The sequence below is a fragment of the Syngnathus floridae genome, chromosome 2 (assembly GCF_059516105.1).
Source record: "Syngnathus floridae isolate MCC-2025c chromosome 2, RoL_Sflo_1.0, whole genome shotgun sequence".
NCBI classification, from domain to species: Eukaryota; Metazoa; Chordata; class Actinopteri; order Syngnathiformes; family Syngnathidae; genus Syngnathus; species Syngnathus floridae.
Genome location: NC_142414.1, coordinates 15604010 through 15628942, shown reverse-complemented (window position 1 = coordinate 15628942; position 24933 = coordinate 15604010). Strand labels below are relative to the sequence as shown.

General features: G+C 39.9%; 1 protein-coding gene across 1 annotated transcript; it reads left to right on the top strand.

The window, feature by feature from the left end:
- The first annotated feature begins 1742 nt into the window (after positions 1-1742).
- Positions 1743-24590, top strand: chrm4a (cholinergic receptor, muscarinic 4a). The gene is made up of 7 exons (XM_088369330.1): positions 1743-2123; positions 15582-16180; positions 16793-16947; positions 17020-17224; positions 19093-19176; positions 19408-19677; positions 20535-24590. Exons 1-7 carry the CDS (start codon positions 2069-2071, stop codon positions 20778-20780), a joined length of 1614 nt encoding a protein of 537 aa, XP_088225456.1. The 5' UTR covers positions 1743-2068; the 3' UTR covers positions 20781-24590.
- Positions 24591-24933: the final 343 nt, after the last annotated feature.

Sequence of the window (24933 nt, the reverse complement as noted above, 5' to 3'; positions counted from 1 at the left end):
GCAAGAGAGGTGGCAGGGATTTGGAATATCAATTAATATTATAGATGATTAACTGACTGATGTTCTACTAGGCAGCATGCTGACCCAGTGTTGAGGCATGTCTGCCTCACAGTTCCGAGTTTCGGCGTTTAACTTTTGACTCTGAACTTGGCAGAGCCAATTGATTCGTGAGTCACTTCACAGACTCAATCTGGGAATGCTCCACTGGGACAACTTGTACAAGCCTACCTACCAAATTTTATTTTGACCACCCCTCACTAATATTTGAAAACTCTTTCAAAGAAGGATTTTTGCTTGTCAGAGCGACCAGGTCAAACTTTTGAAAGTGACGTCAGGATTCCCCACTTGTCCAATCAGAGGACAGGAAGCCAAATTCATGTGCAGTACATCATTTAACCTGAAGATAGCACCATACAGACGGCTTTCACCAAACATGCACTAAAATGTCAAATTAATGACCAGGTAATGTAGACAGCATTACCGGACACCCGTTTATACAGTTTCTCAGCAAAAACAAAGTTGATTTTGGGGTGGGTTACACCTACACTGAAGTAAAAAGGTACAGATAGCAATGGAGAAGTATTTGCCTGACACTGCAGAAGATACGATATCTGATAAGCTAAAGCTTCCCAGTACTGTTCACAATTTATATACGTATAAAACGCAAGACACCAAATTCAAATGATCAGGATTGTTATCAGACTTCTTCAGAGCTTGCTGATGAACTGATCCTTTCAATCTAGTGCGTTGGAGGAGGGAGACATCTACTGTAAAACATGCAGGACTGCGGCCTTTGAGGATTGGAGCCTGATATCCTTGGCTTAGTATATTAAGTCACGCCATAAACTTGCTTTGCTCATCATTATTTCAGAAAGAGGATTTAGGAACTTGCAGCAAGGCCTTTATCGTGGTTTTGGGGGAGTGAGCAATTTTGTAGACTTTTCATTTGAAAGCCTGTCCCACGTGTTATTTGAGGGGCAAGCAGATACTGTCTTTTCCCCCTGCTGAAGAAGCTCTTCAGACATTTTTTTAATCATTTTTGCTAATGGAAAAGGTTTGACATTTACCGAGGCAAAGGCAGATAATCACTCAGGATAATCTTTCAAAATCATCCGACAATCAGATCTTTGCTGACTCTGTTATTAAGAGGGGCAAAATGCTCAAATTATTGGCAAGTCCAATTGCTAAAGTTTCAATTTCAAAACAGCACATCCATCCCATTAATCCAGGATAAGAAAAGTCAGTCAATTAGCCCCAGTGGTTATGTTAACTACCAGGATTTCCACCACATTGATTTTTGAATGAACTTGTTGAAATGTTAATTACGGCAGGAGTACCTTCCGCTTAGGCGCAGTTTACCCCATTAATGGTTTTGTGCCAAGCCATTGCACTGACAAATTTCAGCAGCGGTGTATTATTCAAACTTTTAGCCGTGTACAGTTTTTACTTGACATTTATCTGCAGTACATTTTAACAGAATTGTTATTTTGGAAGTTTCGTTTTCCCAATTTGAAACGCAGCATTAATGTTCAAATTGCGCACAATGTTGCAGTGATTTAGAATACTATTACGTATGGTTTTGGATAATCAGATCAGTCTCACTTTTAACAACCATAAGGTACTTAATTTGTTATAGCCTTTTTGTTGTAAAAAGTTTGAGAACCACTTTTTTATTTCACAAATCCAAAAGGTGAAGAAGGTGGCACGTGACGTCACACGCCCTTCTCTCTCCTCGCGCGCGGCGCTCCGCTCCTGCGCATCCGCTCAGTGAGGAACCCGTCCACACATCCTGTGCGTCAAATTTAAAAAAATATTATTTTTACTTAGTTAATGTTTACCAGCACTCGGTTATTCCATCGATTGCTGTCGTAGATGTCACGCACACTAAGATGAATCATGACAGGTACGCGCGCTCAATCGGGTCAGCTGTCTGTGAAGACTAAGACCGACGCGCACAATTAAGGTGGTGTCGAAAACAAACAGGCTGGCTGATTCATTTGGCTCCGAGAAAGAAGCTTAGTGAGAAGCAAGGAGGAAGAACTGTGGAACTAACAGCCGGAGATGCGACATGAGTAACATCAGTGATGGAGTTGGAGGGCTTCTGCCCCTCTGGAACTTCAATGGTGAGTCTGAAACATTTCAAATTCTGCCCTTTAACTCTTCAGTGTGGTCCAATGATGACAAGTGGTCCAAATGTTGTCATTGTTGTTGCACGCGTGCCATTTTCTTCTATAGTCGTGCACGTATCGGAGCCACGGACCCCTTGCGAAATATAATCATATGATACGAAAGATGCGTCAAATAATCACCTTGTCCACGATAATTCTATTCATGTTATTCATTGAGGTATCTAAAACATTGACAAGTGTCTTTGCGATGTAGGAAAATTGCACAGTACCGTTGCAAACTACAAGCCCAACATATTTAACGTTGTTAAACCAAAGGCATACTTCACTGGCAAGTTCAGCACAAAAAAAAACCAAAAAAAAAAAAAACCAGGACGGACAGACAGAGTCGTATATTGTGATTATTGTATAACTGATTTTTCACTCATTCTCAGTGAAGTTCTGGTCTTTCTCTTTGCCTAAACGGAAGGGTAGTTGGAGTCGTCTCTAATGATTCTTAACCATTGTGTCATAAGAGATCCTCGGATGTGTCAATTCCATTATCCTGATCTACTTCATCATTCTGAATTTATTTTATTTTGTTTACTTAAGCATAATCTGTATTTCTTTATCTAAACCAGTGACTTATAGGGACAGGCAGAACAATCCAATGTTTTTTTCACTAGGTGGCTGAAATTATTTAAATATACTGTATGGGATTTTCCCCGCTACCCGAGTAGGGATAAATCCCTGCCACAAAAAGCGAAACTCTGATTTTTGTGCCAACACTGACCTACAAAGGTTAGTAATTGCCTGTCGATGCCACAAAATGGCGCCAAAGCAATATTTTTATGTTAGAAATAACCATGATCTGAGTAAAAAACAACCAATAGCTGAATTTTGCAGTGAATAAAACAGGATTAGTTCCCCCTCATTGATATTTTGGTTTACTGTTATGTACACATACAGTATCGAAACCGAAAAGCACACTACTCAAAGACAAGTAGCAGAACAGCAACATGCCCTTTCAACTCCAAAGTTTGGGCCTCTAATCAAATCCCGTCATATGAGTTTACTGCGTGCTACATAACAAAATCTAATATTAGCATGGTTTCCAACTGTGGATTATGAATTACTTTTTCCGGACTGAGAAAAACTGTGGCTACTGCTAACACTAGTTCTGTTCCACTATGTGAAGAGAGAAGAAACACGGGTGAGTTCAACTAATAACATTAAAATTACAAAACCTCCAAGCACATTTATGTCAGCAAGTATGAATATCGCAGAGTCGACAAGAAATCTGTTAGTGATGCCCGTTTAAATGCATTGGAGGAAATGCTAAAATACAGTAAATTTGCAATTTCCATGAAAATCTTGAGGGAGGGTCGCATGGGGCTTTCCTGTTGAAAGTCCCCCCCAAAACAGGAAAAAATTAAAAATCAGTGAATATGTAAGTACCAAACCGCAAGTACGTATGCCGAGGTCCACTGTAAAAAATTGTCTGAAATTGAGGCACAAGTCAAACATTAATTTGGAGATCTTCTGATTTCCCCTTTTTTTGTGACCTCTTGGAAACATTGAACGCTCTATATTTGTCGACAGCGCAACTGCACTCAAACATGGCAATGTAAGCCTTGGCGATTGGAGATTTGGTTCATCTCTCTACGCCATGCTTGGAAAACATATGACTTGGCTTCATAGAGGTTGGGAAACACGACTTGAGGCAACACATGAAAGGGATGATGAAAAATGTTCTCCACATTCTTTCTCCTCCCCCAGCACAACGAATGCACTCCTCCCTATCCTCGCCCTCCCTCAGCTCCTACTTCACTTGTTCCTAATTTTATTCCATTTTCATCTTTGTTCCTGATAAGAACACATCCCAGTTGTGGGATTAATAAGGAGGTCTGGCTCTGGTTGATCTTCTAACATTTTGGTAGACGTGTCGTTTGCATTGTCCGAAGGCATAGCGATATGCAGCACAGTGGACAAGTGGTTAGCACACATGCCTCACAGTTCTGAGATCTAGGATTCAAATACGGGCTTTGGCCTTCCTGTATGGAATTTGCATGTTCTTTCCAGGTCCCCCGACCTACATTCCGGAAGCTTCATTGAAGACTCTCAAATTGCCCATTGGCGTGAATGTGAGTATAAATGGTTGCTTGTGTGTATATTCCCCGTGAGTGGCTGACAACTGGTCCAGGGTGTACCTCACCTCATGCTCAAGGACAGGTGGGATCAGCTTCAGCGACTCTGAACAGGATAAGCGGTCTTCAAAATGGATGGATGGATGGATGGATGGATGGATGGATGGATGGATGGATGGATGGATGGATGGATGGATGGATGGATGGATGGATGGATGGATGGATGGATGGATGGATGGATGGATGGATGGATGGATGGATGGATGGATGGATGGATGGATGGATGGATGGATGGATGGATGGATGGATGGATGGTAATGATTTTGTTCATACTTTACTCCCATCTTGGTTATCTAGCAAAACATTTGAATTGAGTTGCTCTGACATTTGTTACATCGGGGTTATGTTGTGTAGCAACTGTGGGGGATGTGGGTGTTGCAACACCCACATTTTTCCTGTCGTTATTCAGTTTTAGTCATCCCCCCTCACCAACCAAACAACCGAACACGCACACTCAGGTGCGTGGCACACACTTTGTTACTGTTTCCTTGGCCTCTTGAAGCCTTGTGGCAAAATGAATTTCATATTTGATAGCAAACTAAGGAGGGCGCAATTAATCCAGGTGCTGGAAGAGAATTTACAACACACATAAAAAATACAGTGAAACTTTGATTTATGAGTTTAATACAAGATCATGACTCAATTTACTCTTATATCCTATCAACTCTCCCCATGGAAATTATTTGAAATGACAATAATCAGTTCCCCTCGCACAAAACCGCCCAAATAGCACTGAAAAATAATTTTTAAAACATAATAAAATGCCATAAAAGAACAACATGAGAAGAATGAGAGAAGATGTTTCATAAAATGTAAATTAACACGCGTGCACGCACACACATGCACACACACGCACGCACGCACGCACACACACACACACAGTAGTGCAGAGGACCTCCGCTCTTTGCTGAGATTAGGGGCACAGCCTGACTGCCATGGGAATTAAAAAAAATGCAATAAGCAAATGTTTACATGAACAAGTGGGGGATTGTAGGTCCCCCCAACAAAAAAAAATCTGTTGATGGAACAAATTAATGCCATTTCCATTCATTTTAATATGGAAAGATAATTTGTAATATGAGTGTTTTACAAGCATGGTCACACCACAATTTAAACTACTATCCAGTATCTCAAGGTAAGCAATACAAAGGTTGGCAGCCAAGGTGGAAAGCACAGGGTTGCAAATTTGAGGATTATCGATTAGCTGCAAGGAAGAAAAGCAAATTTCAAGCCTAGGATATTTTGTATAATTATCTCGGGAATATCCACAGGTCTGACAGCTGATCGAATAAAGGTGATTGTGAAGAGAGCATAGGTGAATGAGATTTGACACTTACAAGGAATGGAGAGTAAAGCTTGTCACTTATGATAACGTTTGATGGAAATTGGACTAATATCTAGGATATATGTGCTATGGGATCAACCTCTGCAGTTGATGCTCTTGAATATGGGCATAGTGACTGTTTGTAGAGGCAAACAAAATTGTGGGAGATGTGCTGGGGAACACAAATATGGAAAATGCTGTAACCGTGGAGGGGAATATACTCTGTTTACTGGGGTTGTTTAGCCAATAAGGACGCCAAGGCGTTGCAAGCCGATTAAAATGTCAGAGGGTGTAACATTTGCTTAAGCCGTCAAAGAAGTAAATGGGCAAATGGAGCAAATAAATAACCAATGTAGAGTATAACAAGGCATGTGAGGGATGCTGCAAATTAATAATCATTAATGAATAATTCAAAAAGAGCTTATATTGCTTATAGGAGCGGGTAATAAATTGTTCAGCACAGAGAGGAAAACAGAGGGAAAAAAAGATTACAGTTAAAGCAGCATTTTTAATCTTTTCATGCAAGTAAACACACGTGGCGCCTTAGCGATACTAGTTTAATTCCTTCTGTGACCGCACTCACATCTCAAAACGTCATCATCTTTCCCCAATAAAATACATGAAAATATTGTAACTGTCTCCCATGAGCACCCCTCCAAAAAAAATGAAATGTGTTTTTAAAGGGGAAACTACCACTCTGTAAAATTGTACATTATCAAAACATGTATGAATAAATGAATCAAATAGAAGGTAAGAAAATTATACAGTTTGTGCAGCATGGTGACTTCATTTCGGGTTCTTCTAGTGTGTGTCCAAATATCCATTGTTGAAGCCATTACAATACAGCCAAGGGTTATGAATATCTTAGATTTTTCATTGTACAGTGGTTAGTTTTCATGGCACTTTGACTTTTGTTTTTTAGTTTGAGTTTTTTGATTACTATTATTTCTTTAAAAATGCATCATTTAACTTTTGTTTTTTAGTTTCACTTTTTTATAATTAATATATTTTTTATTACAAATGCATTATTTTAATTTCGTTTTAATTTTATTTTAATATATGGAGCAGTGCAAGACCAAAAAAGTTATGGTTAAAAAAAGGTTAGATTATTATGTAACAAAGTAAACTTCATTTCCCAATTAATTGTTCATCCTTCTTTCTTCTCAAAGGCTGCAGTAATCCCAAAATAAATTAAATAAACCCTGAAAGCTTGTGCAAGCATGTTATAAATTTACAAAGATGAAAATAAACCAAGAAATATAGTTTCATTCGATTTGAAAATGCAAAATGTAGTTCAAATTAGTCATTGTTTTTCAAAGGCAAATGTAATGACGACCAAGATAAAAATGGCACCAGAGGCATCATTGTTCTGCTCCAGCCAAATAAGCTCTCTCAAACGACCACGATTGAAAATGAGGACAAGGATTAGGTCATTTCCTTCGCCAACACATGTGCATGCCTCATGTGAAAGCAAGAGCGTTGCCATCACCTCTGCCCACCTGTAGTTATGAGGTGATCTTCCATCCTGTTTCATGCTGGAATGACCTCATTTCCGAGAATGCCGCTGTTCACGTCACATGTAATTTGCTAATCTTCATCGATTTCCCTGTGTGGGAATGCTTTAGCTGCAGATGTTGTTGAAGAACTAGATTGCTGCGCTGGAATGTTAAGTTTGAGGATAAAATTATGCTTACACGGCTGATATTTTATTCATTGCCATACCCATCATTAATTTAATTAAAACCTACAGACTCATTTTGCCGCATGCAGAAAATGGTCATCAGCTGTAAATTTTGATTGCATCTGCACTGCACAATATTTGTTTGTGGTACCTGACACCCAAAGTGGCAAAAAAAAAAAACTCACACTCCCTGCAAAAAATACTTATAAAATACAAATTTTTTTATTTGTTTTTACTTAACCTCTATTTTAGTCAAATTTAGACAATGAGTTCCATTCACTGACTTCCGGAGTCGGGATATTTAATGATTTGGAGTGATACAGATGATTCGATAAACTTGTTATTTATGTTATAGTTATTTGACATAGTTTATTTAGAGTAGCGTGTATCAGTAGTTTCCGATTGTTAGAGGTAGGGTTAGGGTTAACAATGTTCTAGAGCCAGGTTGAAGTAGCCGACTGGTTAGTGACATGGGCTTCTGACCTGTAAGAAGCTGGTTCAAATCCAGGGATGAACATGTATCTGATCGTTCTTTTACAACTGAAGCCTAGCTTCGTACACACACGTGTACACATGTGCAAACAAGGTTGGGGACCACTGCTCTATATATACTATTCGCGCGAGCTGCTCCATACAAACATATATGTACCGTGCCTTCCATGCAATTCGTACGAGGGTTACTTAGTGTGGTGGTTAGTGCACTGGACTCTCAACCCAGCAACCCGAGTTCAATTCCCGGTACAACCTTGTTTTTCTTTTCTTTACCTCGTGTAGTGCACCTATCCTAGTGTCCATGAGGTGTACCTAATCACAGGCCACTTCATTAGGGAAAAAGCTTAAGTGAAAAGTGCCACACACGCCCTCACCCCCACCTCCTGATTCGCTGTTTGATCTGACACTCCATTAGGTACACCGCCATTTTCAATTGTGCCTCATAACAAAAGGAGCTAAAAGTTTTCACGCACCTGCACTTAACGAGGGAATCAAACGGACACTCCATTAGGTACACCGCCATTTTCAAGTGTACCTAATAGCAGACCACTTTATTAGGGGAATATCATGGTCAAAGGTCACAGGTGTCAAGCTCTAGTCCTCGGGGCCGCGTTCCAACATGTTTTCCAAGTGACCCTCGTTAAGCGCAGGTGCGTGAAAACTTTTAGCTTCTTTCACGGTCAAAAGGAGCTAAAAGTTTTCACGCACCTGCACTTAACGAGGGAATCAAACGGACACTCCATTAGGTACACCGCCATTTTCAAGTGTACCTAATAACAGGCCACTTTATTAGGGAAATATCATGGTCAAAGGTGTAGAGCTCTAGTCCTCGGGGGCCGCATTCCATTATGTTTTCCAACATTTCCAAGGCACGGTACATACTATGTATATGGTTTTATGGAGCAGCTCACACGAATAGTATAACTCAGTGGTCCCCAACCTTGTTTGCATGTGTGTACACTTATATGTGTGTACAAAGCAAGCCTTCAGTTGTAAAAGGACATTCAGACACATGGTCACCCCTGGGCTCGAACCGGGTTCTTACAGGTCGGAAGCCCATGTCACTAAGCAGTTAGCTATTTCGACCTGGCTTTAGCCCATTGTTAACCCTAACCCTAGCTCTAACCCTAGCCCTAATAGTTGTACTAGATTTCACCCCGCCCCCTCGGTAGTGGCTGTGATCCATTGGTTTGCTCCGCCAACCTTGTGTATTTACACATAAATACTTTTGTATTTGCATGCATATGCATACAAAGCGAGGTTCCAATTCTAAAAGCACATTCTGGTTAATGCTCACACCTGGGACTGAACCGAGGTCTAACCGATCAAGAGCCCATGGCACTAACCAGTCCGCTATTTTGACCTGGCAGGCCTTAGCCGTCTGCACTCTTTTGTACTAGTGATGTGCATTTCGGTTCAGAATCTTTAGAATTGGTTCACTCAAAAGATTTGTTCAAAAGAATCATTCACCAAATTGTTCGCTACACTTTCTTATTTATTTATTTATTCTTTTTTTTTTTACCTCGTGTAGTGTACCTATTGAAGTGTGGTGTACCTAATCACAGGCCACTTCATTAGGGAAAAAGCTCCAGTTTGTCTGTAAGTGAGAGTGTGAACGCTTGTTTATCTAAGCAATTGGCTGGGCAAACCATAAAGTAACATTAATGGAGTTGATAATAGTATGGAAGAGAAACCTCATTGTGAACATATCAAGGAGAACATCTAATTTTAAAGCATGCACACGATCCACATAGGGCAGCGTTGGCGTCACACTGTGCAATATGGATTGGTAATGCTATGATGTGCTCTGCTGGAGTGAAGCAGATGCTGGGGGACCCGCGTCTTCAAGAAAGAGGGAGAGCTCGGGGTAAAATCTGACCCTCCTTGATGACTTCTCTGTATATGAAAAATCCATACTCTTCAAATTCTTATTTGTTCTTCAAAGTATTGTACTTACTTACAAAAAAATAAGAATGTGTGAAATGTGAAACTGAGCTTGCCTAAAGATAAAGTGAACTAAAAAGATTATAATGATTAATGTATGACAGTTTGAAAGCCCATCCCCCACATATTTTCTTTCATCGTCATGATCTCATCTTTGATCTTGAAGAGGGAAAAAAATCCCATATTTCAGAATGCATAAGAGTTTTGGGACTGAGAAAAATAAAGTCTTCAAAATAGCTGTAGGGACTGCCAGTTGTTTGTCTGACCTTGAATTCGTTTTGGTACATTTTTTATTTAACTTGTATGTTACATTTTAATTGAATCATTATACTAGACAAGCAAAAAGTATACAGCAAAATATATGAATTATACATATTATATTATTGCCATAGTATAAATATTTTTATGATTATTAAGTCATTTGTTGACATGCAGTTTTAAAATGTTAAAACTGCATAATATAAACTTTAGTAATGAACCCACTTAGGCTTACTGTATTTAAAGTTGCTGATGGTGGCGGTACTTGGGCAACTAGGTATTTTTTTTAGTTAGTGCTTGGTAGAAAAAGTTTGAAAAGCACTGTTCAGTGAACAAAATATTTGACCGATGAAGCAAGAGCTCTCGCGATTCATATCTAAAAGTGTCCAATCCAAACTGTTTAATCTTTCTTTTGCCTTTTCAACTGAGCGCCGTCTCTTTCGGGATTATTAATCAAAGCAAGTTAATTTTGAATAATTATAATCTTGCTTGAGCATGCATTTAAAAAAAAAGAACTGCTAATCTTGAAGCGAGCATTGGTCCCATCTTTGTGACAGCTTTCTACTTTGATACAAAATGCTTGAAGGGATTTGTTTTTCTGCTCTTTGTCATTTTTGGCATTCTTTTTTGAAAGCCCAACACAACTGAACCAAACATTGTCCATGTGATTCGTAAGGCTGTCCTTTATGGTTCTTTAGCCAATGAGCAAAACAAAAAGTGCTTTCAGAGCTTTTTGCTGTATAATTCTTTCAGTTTGGGTTTGCATCATGGCCAATGCAGAGGATTGCAAGCAGTCCCTTAAGGCCTTTAGCTCTAATGTGGCTTCAGAAACTCAATTCCAACACCATATTCAGTTGATCTGAATTATAATCTGAACTATAAATACCCTGAATTGCAATCATTGCGCAGATCCGCATCTACTACGCATTTGCGCAAATAGACACAAAATGTGTAACCCCCCCCCCCCCCCATGGAAGACCAAGGGAGGGACAACCCTGATGTGGTTGGTCAAATGAAAGCTGTAAGTCAAGTTACCACTGGATCATTTTTCTAATGACAAGCCTTGGCTGGAAGAGAGGGAAACCCCGCTGTTATGGATGAAACCGTGGCAATCAATTCTATTACAGTTTTCTGGTGTTGTCAACCACTGTATGGCCATTGTAATGGATCTTGGTTCCAGTGACTCCCCCTTCTCCCACAGGGCAAAACTCATTTTCGTGGCCCATTTTCCATTTTGCATGTATAGAAATGACTTCCGACAGTCAATCTTTTGGTTCTCCACAAACATTGCTCAGAAGACATCTCCGTGTTCCTAACGCTGTGCTGCTCTCATTCAAGACACGTCAGACTACCGTGTTGAAATCAGCAGTAAGGCTTTTGCTTTTGTATAATTCATAGAAAGTGTAAGCTTGCTCTTCTTCAAGTGTGGAGCCAACGGTTGGGAACATGTTTCTAGTAATGCGCTGAACAAAAATACAAATGCGTCACTTTTGGTCTATGTTCTCATTTTTCATGAGCTGAACTCAAAGATCTGAGACTTATCCTATCAGCACAGAAGTTGTGTCTCTCTCAAGTCTTTGCAAATCTGTCTAAATGTGTGCTAGTGAGCATTTCTCCTCTGCCGAGATAATCCATCCACCTCACAAGATGCTAATTAGACAGGATGATTATTGCACAGGTGTCTCTACGGTAAAAGGCTTCTATAAAATGAAAACTTTACTGTGTCAAGGCGGCCCAGGGATGATTAAATTCCCATGAATGAATCCCTATTCCTAAAGGTGAGCCATAACAACTATGACATCCAACCTCATCGCTATAAAACTGACCCGAGACAGATAAGCTACATTAAATTCACAGTTTAGTTAATCAATAGCTGCTCAAACATCTTCATGTTAGTTATTCATTTCATTGAGAGACATTAAAGTGAAAGACATTTCCTTCAAATTTAGTGAGACCCTGACTTGACTTGCTTGAGCTTTGCTGCAGCAAATTGGGACTTGCTTGAAATATAAAGTTGAACACTCTTATGACTTGCACATATGTGATACATATTCCTAATTTCTAATAAAGTCAATTTGTTGTGGCTGCATTTTTTTATTTCGAAATGAATCTCATGACCCAACCACAACATGGCGACAACGGATATAGAGCTTTCCTGTATCCCATGCCAACAGACAAATAATTCCCAGCTCATTTTTTGTATGCTCCAGTCTCAGTTGTTCAGTCAACCTAATCTCCAGCAGCAGCGACAGCAACAGCAGCAGGCAGCTCTTTCACTGGCCCATTGATGCATTTCAAAGTGACAAGCAAGAGATAATCTTTCTTGGGAGGTGCTGAAGGCCCAACTCCATGGAGGGTAAATGGATCAACATTCATCATTAGGCGGAGACACTCTCTCTTTTGGGATGTGAAATTAAAATGTTGCTATGGTTCTAGTAACTTACAACATAAATATGTGTATTTATGCTCCCCCAAAAAATCAACTGTTGCAATAGTTCTGCACCTCGACACAAGGTAAACGTCTGTGTTGACATGGTTATCAATATTGTGGTCAATTTACTGCCAATATGAATTAAAAAAAAAAGCCATTTGCCAAAAAAACGGTATGCCGGCTTGATAAAAAAAACAAAAAAAAAACATATATATATATTTTACTCAAGCAGCACAGTTATCACCGCTCTTTTCCTACTGCGGCTCACACTGAAGGTGCTTTGTGGTTACATCTATTGCAACATCATCTCATTTACATAAATCTCAGCTGTTGTGCAAACAACAATGGGCTAATATTTTGCTCCAGGAATAACTGTTCTGAATGAAAAGGTGCTGTTAATTGTAGGGAAGATTAAAGGGTTGCCGTGGATCGGTGATAGAGGTTCTGGGTTCGATCCCCAGCCATTGTGAAGCATCCTTGAGCAAAATACTGAACCCTTAGTTGCGTAGGTGAATGGAATGGAAATGAAGTGTAAAGCACTTTCAGGGCCTTAGCAGGTATAAAAATGCCATACAAGTGTAAGACTATTTACCAAAAGCAGCCTGTGTCAAAAAATGTGAATTTCAGGAGCTGTTTGTCTTAGAATGAATAAAAATGTCTTAATGGAGCGATATGCTATAGTGTCTGAATGCAGAGGTTAAACTATCACCATGTGGCAACAAAAAGCTAGGAACATCTCAGATGATCTTTTCTCAATAGATTGGACCTCAACATAGCTCGTCCAACATGCGGAAATTCATTTTTTTTCAGGGAAAGTGTTATTTTGAATTCCTGAGGCTATTGTACAATGCAACAATACAATGATGTTTATGGCGAGTGGCAATTATGGTGTCATCTTTGCCAAATGTACCAGCACATGCTTGCATAGCTGTGGACTGAAATATAAAAAAATGAACACCCAAGGGAAGGTCTCTGAAGTATGTAATAGAGTTCAAGCACTACAGAGGCAGTCTCTGGCATACATGTTTCATTACGACCCCATGTCCCTGCATCTTTCATCAAAAAACATATTCAATTAGAAAAGTCATTCATCTTATTGAAAGCACAGCTAACATTTAAAATTTGTAGTTGTTGATTTAAACAGTGCGTAAATTTTCAATTTTCATTCATTTTAAATTAATTTCACGAATGACTTCACATAGTTAGCAATCTTTGTGTACAACCCAAAAACAGCACCGGAAAATATTCAGAGGACACACCCTTAACATTTGAAAGCAGAGAAAACGTTTTTTTTATTTTTGACCATTTTTAAATCAAATTTGATATTTGTAGTGATTTTTCACTCATTCAAATTTGGCAGGGTATGTGCAGTCTCTTTATTATTTGCATTCATTGATCATTTATGCCTGAACATGTTCCTCTGTATTAAAATTCTCCCCCTAATACTGCTGGGAATATTAATGAAAGGAAGTGATTGACAACAATAGCACTCGAGAACAAAAAAAACCTGTCCCAAACGACTTGCACAGTCTGTTCTTTGTCTTTTCGTTAGGCAAAGAACAAACAAACGGGGAGAGGAGGACACTTCAGAGCGACTTCTTCTGCAATATGTTGAACTATGCTGAGCAGTAATTGTCGCATTCAGTAAATTGCTGACTGCATCATTTGCATACAGAACTTGGAATGTCAGTTTGACTTTTAGAGAGTGCAAACAGAGGTTTTTTGTTTCCAGCGACTGTGCAGTAAAGATAATGCATGCATGAGTTTCCTTCTTGTGCGTGATGGCGGAATTGCTGAGAAAAGCATTCACACTAATGCTTTGGAATTTGACTTCTTTCTGAAACTCTTTTCCACCTAATCTATCGCGAGTGATCGAGGCATTGTTAAATCATACATCCTCACATACATTAACAACAACAACCACAGAAAACCGGAACATGATGCACTACTGAATAATTCTCCTGAATATGTATTAAGAAATATAATGAAAAAAATGGAGTCCGTGTTTATAAAAGTAGTCCCCGACCACTCTCCCCCAACCCGCATTACCCTCTGCTTGCCATCTCCTGCTGACTTTGTTCGGCACTTTTCAAGCATTGGCTGAATGTTATCATGGGAAACCAGTCTCATTGTTAAATTGCTTGGAATAACTTGAGTCAGCATGTTCCAGGGAAAAAAAAAAAAATGGTACACTGTGTATTGCTACTTGCTTTTACTTCAAAGCGCCAAGTGAATATATTTATTTTTTTCATTTAGTGTTTTTTTCCTGCACTGGTGCACTGGTTTATATGAGCTTTCCTTGTATGTGTTGCCTTTAGTTGTATGAATAATAACATTAACCATCACACAATAAAAAATTAAGCGATGCTGCAACACCGTTTGAGCCTGCTGAGGTTGTGCATCTTTAAACAGCTGCTAACCCGTTGCACATATCATCATCATCCCTTGTGTGGCATTCTGCATGTCAGTTATGCGAATCCAATTGAAAGAGGTTGCAACAAAGGCTGGAAAAGCATTTCAAATGAAGAAAGCAACAGTCTAGCAAAGTCCTTGGGGTCGCGAGCTTGATTATTGCAAGTAAGGTTTTTGTCACCAAATATTGAATGTTATTTACTTTTAGTTAATGTAATAATGGTCTCTTGCATTTTTTTGTGTTTAGCTTCAAACAAAATTGAATTGAAATGAATTTAACTCCCACTTTTCTTTAGTGACATCATTGCCGGATGGCAAGTATTGCGTGAAACTACACTAAACTTCGTTGGTGGCCTGTTGCTCTAAATATTACTGCCATACGGATTACGTGTAATCAATCTTCCTTTTCTTAATGGTTGGCCAGGTGTCTCACTCGAATAGAAATGTTTCTAAGAACACAATCAAAGAGCCCCTGGTTCAAGTCTGAATCTGTCACTTCAAGATACTTCAATGACACCAATTACTACTTTCCTATTAGCCAGGGATCTGGCACCATCTTCTGGCATTTTAGTGCATTATTAAAAGAGCACAAAGAATTTTACAGCATGTGGCTAAGTATAGGTTTCTCCATTATTTATCGTGGTGTCTGCTATCTATGTTTTCTCGAAAAGCCTCATGTTATGGTCTTTATGTTTAACGGACGATCTTGGTTTCTCTCTTGCTCCAGGATCCTCATTCAACAAGTCCAGCGACCTGCTGGCCAACGCATCGTGCAATGTGTCCACGAATGATTCGATATTCTGCTCGACGGCAGACGACAACACGGGAGCTACAAGTCCATACAAGGCGGTGGAAATGTTTTTTATCGCCCTGGTTACTGGCTCGCTGAGCCTCGTTACCGTCACAGGGAACATTTTAGTCATGCTGTCCATCAAAGTCAACCGCCACTTACAAACTGTCAACAACTATTTTTTGTTCTCGTTGGCATGCGCCGACCTGATCATTGGTGTGTTCAGCATGAATTTATACACCGTTTACATCATTGTGGGATACTGGCCCCTCGGGCCCGTGGTCTGCGACCTGTGGCTTGCTTTAGATTACGTAGTGTCCAACGCGTCAGTGATGAACCTGTTGATTATCAGTTTTGATCGCTACTTCTGCGTGACCAAGCCCCTCTCATACCCCACGAGAAGGACCACTAAGATGGCGGGGTTGATGATCGCGGCTGCCTGGATCTTATCCTTCATCCTTTGGGCCCCTGCCATCTTGTTCTGGCAATTCATCGTTGGGCAGAGGACAGTGCCACCTGGAGAGTGTTACATTCAGGTACAAAGTTTCTCTCTTTTGGAGGCTATGAAATTGCCTCTAATTAAATCTGTACATCACAACTCCAAACAAGCGTGAATGCAAAGTGCAGATGGTGAAGTCCTCAGGAGGCTGTGAACTGTATGAAATCTTCTGGAGCGCTTCTCGGCAAATGACTGCACACACAGATCAAATCCTAACACCTGCACGAATTAATCTTACAGTCCTAATTAGTCCTAGAAAATGTCTAAATAATACTAGAAAAGAATAAAAACAGATTTTCTTATTCTATATAAAAGCAAAGCAATGTCCGACTTGGATGACTTCTGCCACAAATACAATCAAATCCAGGTGCTACTGTTACATCTCCTAAGCACCGATTTACCAGCAGTGGCTTGGAACTCTTGAGATCCGGTAAAGATTTTGACATTGAAACATGGCGTATTATGGACTTTTTTTTCATTAAATTTCTTAGTAATAATTGTAAGGTTATTTCCCAAAGCAAAGAGATTATGTTTTTCGTCAATGTCTCTCATAGGGTATCTTATGCATCTCTTTGACTATAACCCTTTACAAGAAAAGGTTTATTGCATTTCCACAGGGTGAAAACTATGCCTTTGTGTCTCTGCACAGTTCCTGTCGAACCCTGCGGTGACATTTGGCACAGCTATAGCGGCTTTCTATCTTCCAGTCATAATTATGACCGTGCTGTACATTCACATCTCTCTGGCATCCAGGAGCAGGGTTTCCAAACATAAACCCGACAAGAAGGAGAAAAAAGGCTCAAAGTAAACTTCAAATTTGATGAAATGTCTTCGAATATTTGTCTGTATTTATTCATCATACTGCATATTTTCCAGAGCGCCAAGCGTGACTAAGAGCCACATCCTCAAGCAGAACAACAACAATGAAACCAGTCCTCAGAACAGTCCCCGCATGACCCCCAAGCTTAGTTTGGACTCAACAACCACTGTTGATGAGGCTGTGAAGAACGGCAGGGTGGGTGCAGCCAAACCAGATGGGCAACAGCCACCCGCCCAACCCAGTCCTGCGCTCACGACACAGGTTTGTCTGTCTGTCTATCGCTTACCTATTTGTAGAACGCTTTAAGACACTTTACATGTTAGTGGAAAGAAATTGCAAAACGGCTAACAGAAAAAAAAATAGTAAGACACACCAATCGGAATCAATGATATGAAATTAGGGAGAGAAATAAGTCAGTAGAGGAGGGTGAAAATGGCTATGTGATGAAAGCAGAGCGGAACAGGAGCGTTTAATGTCTGTTGTTGGCCGGCTGCTCATTGAAGGGCAAATACGTCACACTCTTTGGCTCATAAATGTGTAAATTTCATCATTTACTTGTCATAGTAAATGGCCTCACCAGCCATGAACCTCGGCTGCATGGCACTCGAGAAGCAGGGGTTAGAATTGTCCTTACACGCCTTCATATTGGTCGACCAGATGAGATCAGCAGTCTAAATTTTGTCTTGGTATGATCAGAGAGTTTGTGAAAGTAGGTTTTTATTTTTATTGTTGTGCTTTGTGGTTATTCTGCCTGTTTTTGTCCAGCTATCCATTTTCTATTCCACTTGTCCTCATTAGACATCATTATGCCCTGCTATAATAATAATTGGCTGCTGCACCCGGGGCCGCATCTGTGGTGGTGTTATAATGAATCCCACTAATCCTAACAATAACAAACTTGATTGTTTTTATTTTGTACAAATGTGATACATATTTGTAACGGTCATCTCATTTCATCTGGGTAGCCATGCGGATCTTGCCTACAACGGATTCATACTAACACGCTCATTTGTTTCTGTCCCAACTGATTGGTGTGCACTAGACTGGTCACCAGAATTTTTCAGAATTTGGTGGTGGCTTTTGGCCATGGATCCCTCAAGAATATATTCGCCCCTGCAAAAAGCAGAAGCTGCAGCATATGTTTCACAAATTAAACCCTATCAAGGAGCAGAAATGGAGTACTATTTGCTGAAAATATAATTTTCATATTCATCAGCGTTATGAATAGAACTTTCATCCTGACTTTAGCTGTAAGTAGTTTGTAAATTAATGTCCCCAAATTTTGTATCAAAATACCACGGCACCCTTTGTTCCCCTTTATTGCGTTCATCTGGGTTAACTTTCACATCAATATAATGAGTCACAAAATTCCTCACATCAAGCAACTCTTCCGGTATCATCAACCCCCACCCCCCAAAACTAACATACAAAAATACACCAAAAAGTAGGCTATGAGGTGCACGTGTTATCTGTTGTTGTGATATATAATTATTTCAAAAGTTACGCAATGTCAGTCTCTGCTTGTGGACAAGCTTATGTTGTTGAAATATTGTATTTTCTCTGTCACCGCTGCTCTAATGTGCACAGGTGACAAACCCTTTTGCAAAATCACCCAGCAGCAGACTATCTGGACACAAATATTCACATTTAGTCATTTCTCTTGATCAGCGGAGCCTTTTAACAGGCTTGGCCGTGTTGTTTGTTGCTGTCGGCTTTGGTGTTTGTCATGTTTGGGTGTTACTTGACATTTTGTTGGGTGGAAATTAGTGATAGGTTGAGTTGTGCTGTCTCTTGCAGGAGAGGGATTAAGTGCCATCTAGCAAGGAGTCAAAATGTATTCTCGGGAAAGTTCTCTGCAACGTTAGCATTCCGGTTCGGGAGCCTTCCTCTACTGCTACTTCCTTTTATTGAACGTGTTTGACAGATGTCAACAAGTATTAGCGCCAACTACAACCTGTTACTTCAAACAGCAAACTGTGTGAGTGGTCATGCCATGGCTCTTAGTAAAGTGTAGAAGTGCTTCAATTGTTAGCTTTGACTGTCAGTCACGTGCACATTAGACAACTTGTGCAGTAGAAATCTGTCTGGCCAACTCGCCTTCGATATATCTTTGTGTCTATCTCATCTAGGAGGAAAAGGAGAGCTCCAATGATTCGTCCACAGCTTTTATTCCCCCGACAGAACCAAAGGCCAACAGTGATACGATACCTGAGGTAAGCATTTACATTTTTGCTTCTTGCTGTTTTCTTTCGTTTTTTTTTTTTTAAATGGTGTTCTATCTTTACCACGGTGTCCTACAAATCAGGCAAAGCTGCTTTAGCCATTTCAAAACCAGCTTAGATTTTCATTGTCCAAATGTTAGTCTCAAACTGTAGAAATCTGGTAGAGATAGTCCCTAAAGACAAAGTTGCAAAGAAACATTTCTTGTTCTTGTTTTCCACCAGGCTCCAACTAATTCTAACCCAGTTCCAGCAAGTCCAACAAATCCTTCCATATCCAAAATCAATGCCACTTCAAGGTGGTCCAAGATAAAGATCGTTACCAAGCAAGCAGGGGATGAATGCATCACAGCAATCGAGATCGTTCCGCCCGTGGAGGGAGTCGAGAGACGTTCGATCCCGATCAGCCGCCCCAGGACAGTCGCTAGGAAGTTTGCGAGCATCGCTCGGAGTCAAGTCAAGCGAAAACGACAAATGGCCGCCAGGGAAAAGAAAGTATGTTGGGGGGGGGGGGGGGTTGAAATTGCATTGGCCACTAATGAGGTCAAATATTTTACGGCTGATAACAGAACAGAGTGAAATACTAAATGATTGCCAGCTTTAGTATTCAGGGTGCTGGCACAAAAGTAATAATGTTAATATTGCTACCACACCATCAGCCACAGGCAGGGTCGAAAGAAAAAGTTGAACCTTTTTGTACAAAAGCAATCAAGAGAAGCACTTAGAAGAATAATGAAAGATATAATTTCAAAAAAATGTGCACACGAGGTGACAGTTCAATTTCGATTTTATGGCTTGTGTAAGATGTGTCTGAATAATTCTCTGTAGGAGAGGTCATGTATGCATACACGAACAGACAATTATCTTCTGCCTCATGCAACTGCCCCCACCCCAAGAAATGCTGCTTTGTGGAAAAAGTGAAAAAACGTATCCCCATGCTACAAGTAAAAAAACAACAACATTTTTTTCTGTCAGTAATATAATTTGGCGCGAAAATGCCTGCCTAAAAGATCCTCCAATTTAAGGCAAAAGTATCTTGTATATGAGACGAACAATTCTCTTGATGTGTTTTATGTCTGTATATGAGCAGTGGACTGGCAAAATATCCTGGAAGTTTGAAAGTTGCTTTAAACTTGACATCTCATGAAATACATTTCTATTTCTTTAAGTTTTATCTGGTAGCTCTGCAAACAAGCAGCCTTTGATAGTGTTCACTGGAATGAACTGCAAAGCTTTCTTCGTACTTCCCTCTAGCCCATTAAGTGAGACCAACACTGCTCGCCTGGGGAGTAGAAATGATTGAAAGCCTTCTTTACTCACATTTTATTTCATGACCTCTGCTCTCCTCTTAGGTGACCAAAACTATCTTTGCCATCTTGCTGGCTTTCATCATTACTTGGACCCCGTACAACGTGATGGTGCTGATCTCCACCTTCTGCCAGTCGTGCGTTCCCGACACCGTGTGGGCCATCGGCTATTGGCTGTGCTACGTCAACTCCACCATCAACCCGGCTTGTTACGCTCTGTGCAACGCCACCTTCAAAAAGACTTTCAAGAACCTACTGCTGTGCCAATATAAAAACATTGGCACAAGATGAGTTGGAAGGCTACAGGGAAAGACGAGAGGGTCGGTCGGAATGGATGGATGGATGGATGGATGGAGGTATTTGAAAGACGTGGAGATTTTTATGTTGCAAATAAAAGAAAATTAAGCCCACAAGCCCCCAAAATGATTCATCAAATCTGCTGTGGGGGGAGCAAGAAGGACATACGTATTGGTAAAATGATGGAGGGTTATATTTGAATGAGTGTAAAATACAGAGAGGAACGACATGGATTGTGGATGAATGAATGAATGAATGAATGAATGAATGAATGAATGAATGAATGAATGAATGAATGAATGAATGAATGAATGAATGAATGAATGAATGAATGAACAATGGACATTGTCGGAATGAATGCAGTGGACAGGATAGACGGATGAATAGATGATGACGAGATGATCACTTTAGCTGACCAAAGATGTTCCCACTATTCTTTTCTATCAAGATTCCACTCTTCTTTCTAGGAGATTCTATTTACAATCATTTTCTAATATCTTTATTCCGCTCAAGCCAACACACTAGGTGTGAAAAGTGATTGTGGACTTCGAGGATTAACTTCAATCAGTTAGGGCAAAAGTCCAAGAAACTTGACCTGTGCGGTCAAGAAACACCACTCTAGAATTTCATATAAGATACTATGCTCAGTGATCGGGATGCATGAAGCCTCTCGCCGTAAATCAGGTTAGATCGCCTCAAGCGTGACTCTAAACTGGTATCGAAAATGGATGATGGATGCACTATCTTCTATTTTGCTGCTTACTTTGCTAGTACGCTATGATTCATCAGTTTCAGTTGCAAAAAGTGTTGTTGTTTTTTCCATTCAAATAACCTGTAAAGTGAATTCAGACATTTGTTATACATGTTTGAAGATAATTTCAGGAAACAGAAAAAAATAGACAATCATTATTCCCAATCTGGCAGATCTCAATACTTAAGTCCTCACAATGCTTATGAAACAGTCCCGCAATGTCAACACAATAGCCGCTCAGTCTTGCAATGACTGTAGTTGTTCACTTTATTTTCACCGTTTTGTTTAGGAGATTCGCTAGTTGAGGTAGAGTAGGAGTCAGGTCCCTCTAGGTGAAGAAGACCCAGCTGGTGAAGTGAAAAGCCATTTTTACCTCTTTTTTTTTTTTTCAGTGGAGCATGCTTTTGTCTGAAACTGGTGTGGTCGTTGTTTTCCCGTGTACAGCGCATGCACTTTTTTATGATGCAACAATGCATTGTGAATTGTGGTTTTCCTTCTTGTCAGTAAACATTCAACCGTATCAATTATTTCTCAGCAAACATAAAATAGGATCTACTGAGCCTTTATACATGATGTTCTTAATTGCTCGGTATCTTCTCAACTGTTATTAGCTGCTATAATTGCAAGATTTTATTGACAACACCATTTATTTTTTCAGTTCAAAACAGTGTTGTAAATTCCTGTATATAAATTCTTTGATTAGGCTCCTCCGGGAAACTATCAAGAAACATGAAACATGCAGAATAACTTGGAACACTGTATTTATGATAAATGGAAGGGGGAAAAAAAAAATCAATGCATTAATCGTTTCCTTCACTTTGGAAATATCTACATACTATATAGATACATTCTATTTAAATATCTGTTTTCCCAAAAGCAAAGTTAGAGAACTGTACTTGACCAATTTATGTTAAATCAATCATAAAGTAAGCACTAAATATTTTCTATTTTCTCCAGCACTCCACTTCTATGGGTGATGAGTGTTTTTGACTCTCACCATTGAGACAAGTGTGCGTTATGTAATCCAATCAGTTTCATAACTGGGATACTAAAATCCAAATGTTTTGGTTTTGTAATATTTAGAGAAATAATACGGATGTGTGGATCACTGACGTTTACATCGCATTGCACAATGAATCGATACCTGGGCCCAAACTAGATGAAACACACCATTTATTCAAGCTGTTCAGTTTGACCCACAGGATTACAATATCGAAAACGTAATTGAAGAAAAAGTAAATTGCTAGAGTCTGTCTGGCACTATGCCAGCTTAGAGGGAAAACGCTGGCTTAAAGACCTTTCTGTCAGCGGGCCAAGATAAACATACGCATCGACGTTCATGACATAAATTTTCTATAGCGCTTCAACTCATTAGGCTAGCAGTGATAGAAGTACACTCTGGGCTGGTCGCAAGCCAACCCGAGGAGGGATCCAAAGCCCAGGGATCGGATTGTAGGTTTCATTTGGACGTAATGGCTGAGGTCCAATTATGCTATACAACTTGATGTTCACTAACAAGAGGCCGAACAGCAAAATTCACAATAGTTTGTTCCACCAATCAAGCAATCCATTTGCAATTTATGCCTTTCGGCATCTCTCCCCGTGTTTCCGTATCTGCGTTGCAACCTCCCACTGGAAGCCACACAATGGCGAGGTCCTACTGATCAGATGATGGGTGTCTTGATCTCTTGATCTCAAAACACTTTTTCATACAAATTCAACTTCACCCAGGATTGGTTGGGATCAAAATCTTCCTGTGATGTTGCCATTTTGCTTTTTGTTAGCGAACACCAAGTTTTGCACACAAAAAAATACCGGACCATTGTCCAGTAGGAGCTGCATTAAACGTTTAGAGAGGGTCAAATGAAGTAATCTATAAAGATGAGGTTGTATTCTAAGTTCATCCTAAAATTTCACTAAAAAGCCAAATTTTTTTTGGAGTGGTTCTTATCAAAATCCTGTGTATGACATTGTGGCAGCGTGTACTTGTAGATGCTGCAGCTTACATTGCGGCTCCGTGCTTTCCATTAAGAAGTACATATATTTGTGGTGTTTGTAAGCTCACCGTCAGCCCTTGGAGGCTCCCAAAACAGCTTACACTGAACCAAGACTTTTGTGTCAGCTTTCATGAGCTTTACACCGGAGGAAATAGGAATGGATAAACTCCACCGTGTTTACGTTTGCCAGCTCACTCCCGATCAAGACAGGCTGCATGACTGAGTGACTGCTTCCCTGTTTGTTCTTGTTTTTACCTGCAAGTATTTCCCCCACTGTCTCTCCTCTACTTGGGGAGTGAGAAGACTTTGGTTCCCCCTTGTTGTCTTTGGCTGATAAATTGCAAACACAAGCCGCACCGTGTGGCACGACTGCGACATTTTCTACCCTGGCTGAGCCTGCGATGGGCAAACACCCCGCCGAGGAAACTCATTCCCATCGCTTGTATTCTTAACAATCTTGTGTATCCTTTGTTCTTTTTGTGTTTGATTAAATGACAAGAAAAATAACCAGTCACTTGTGTTTCGGATTCTCCATGCCAAATCAAAACTGGAAAGAACAAATGACACTTGGATTTTATACCATTGTCCCTTTGGCCACTCACTAAACTAACTGGTAAATTAAAAGAAGCTTTGCCTTTTTTCTTATTACGACGCCTCGTCAATCCATCGGTTGGTTACATGTTGGGTCTTCATATAGTTTTAAATATTAAACAAAAAAGTTGAACTGTAAGGGCACAATTTACAGTAAAATGGTCAAATGTAAAAAGTGTAAATTCATTTAACAACATTGATACAGTCGGTAAATAACTGCTGCTCTTTGTGATTGATGCGTAATGTACTGCTATAAAAAAAAATTGTCAGTGAAGCTTTGGGGAAAACTTTTTTTATGTTTGTCTTTGTAATGCTTTTTGTTGCCTCTTTTTTTAAGCTTTTGCAGCATGTTAACTAGCATCACCTCGCACAATACATACTTTGTAAATACGATATATGTGGTCCAGATATAAGTATGTATAAGAAACAACATAATGATGGTAATAAACACCCTCTGTTGCACAATTGTATAGCGTGTGTGTTGCCTGGTGACGTCTTCCCTCTGGTGCTTTCATGTCACCTCATGCTGTAACCATGGTGATGTTAATAGAAACTACACTACACACACTCTGGGGTTGATCCAATGAGGAAAAAAATCTGAACATCACAGCCGACCTAGATTGGAAGTCAGAATGAAGCATATGGACGACTTTGCTGATGATTCACATGTGTATCTATTATTCTATTATTCATAATAGGATTAAAGAAAGATCTCCATTGATACACTTCGGGTTTTTTGAAACCCTTCACTATACATGAGCAACTCACATAATCTTAGCACAGGATTGTGAAAAGGTAACGGTTGTGG

Coding starts and splice junctions, on each gene's coding strand:
- chrm4a (XM_088369330.1), top strand. CDS start 2,069: ATGAGTAACATCAGTGATGGAGTTGGAGGGCTTCTGCCCCTCTGGAAC. Junction 17,225..19,092: donor GTCCTGCGCTCACGACACAG/GTTTGTCTGTCT, acceptor TATCTCATCTAG/GAGGAAAAGGAGAGCTCCAA. Junction 19,678..20,534: donor TGGCCGCCAGGGAAAAGAAA/GTATGTTGGGGG, acceptor CTCTCCTCTTAG/GTGACCAAAACTATCTTTGC.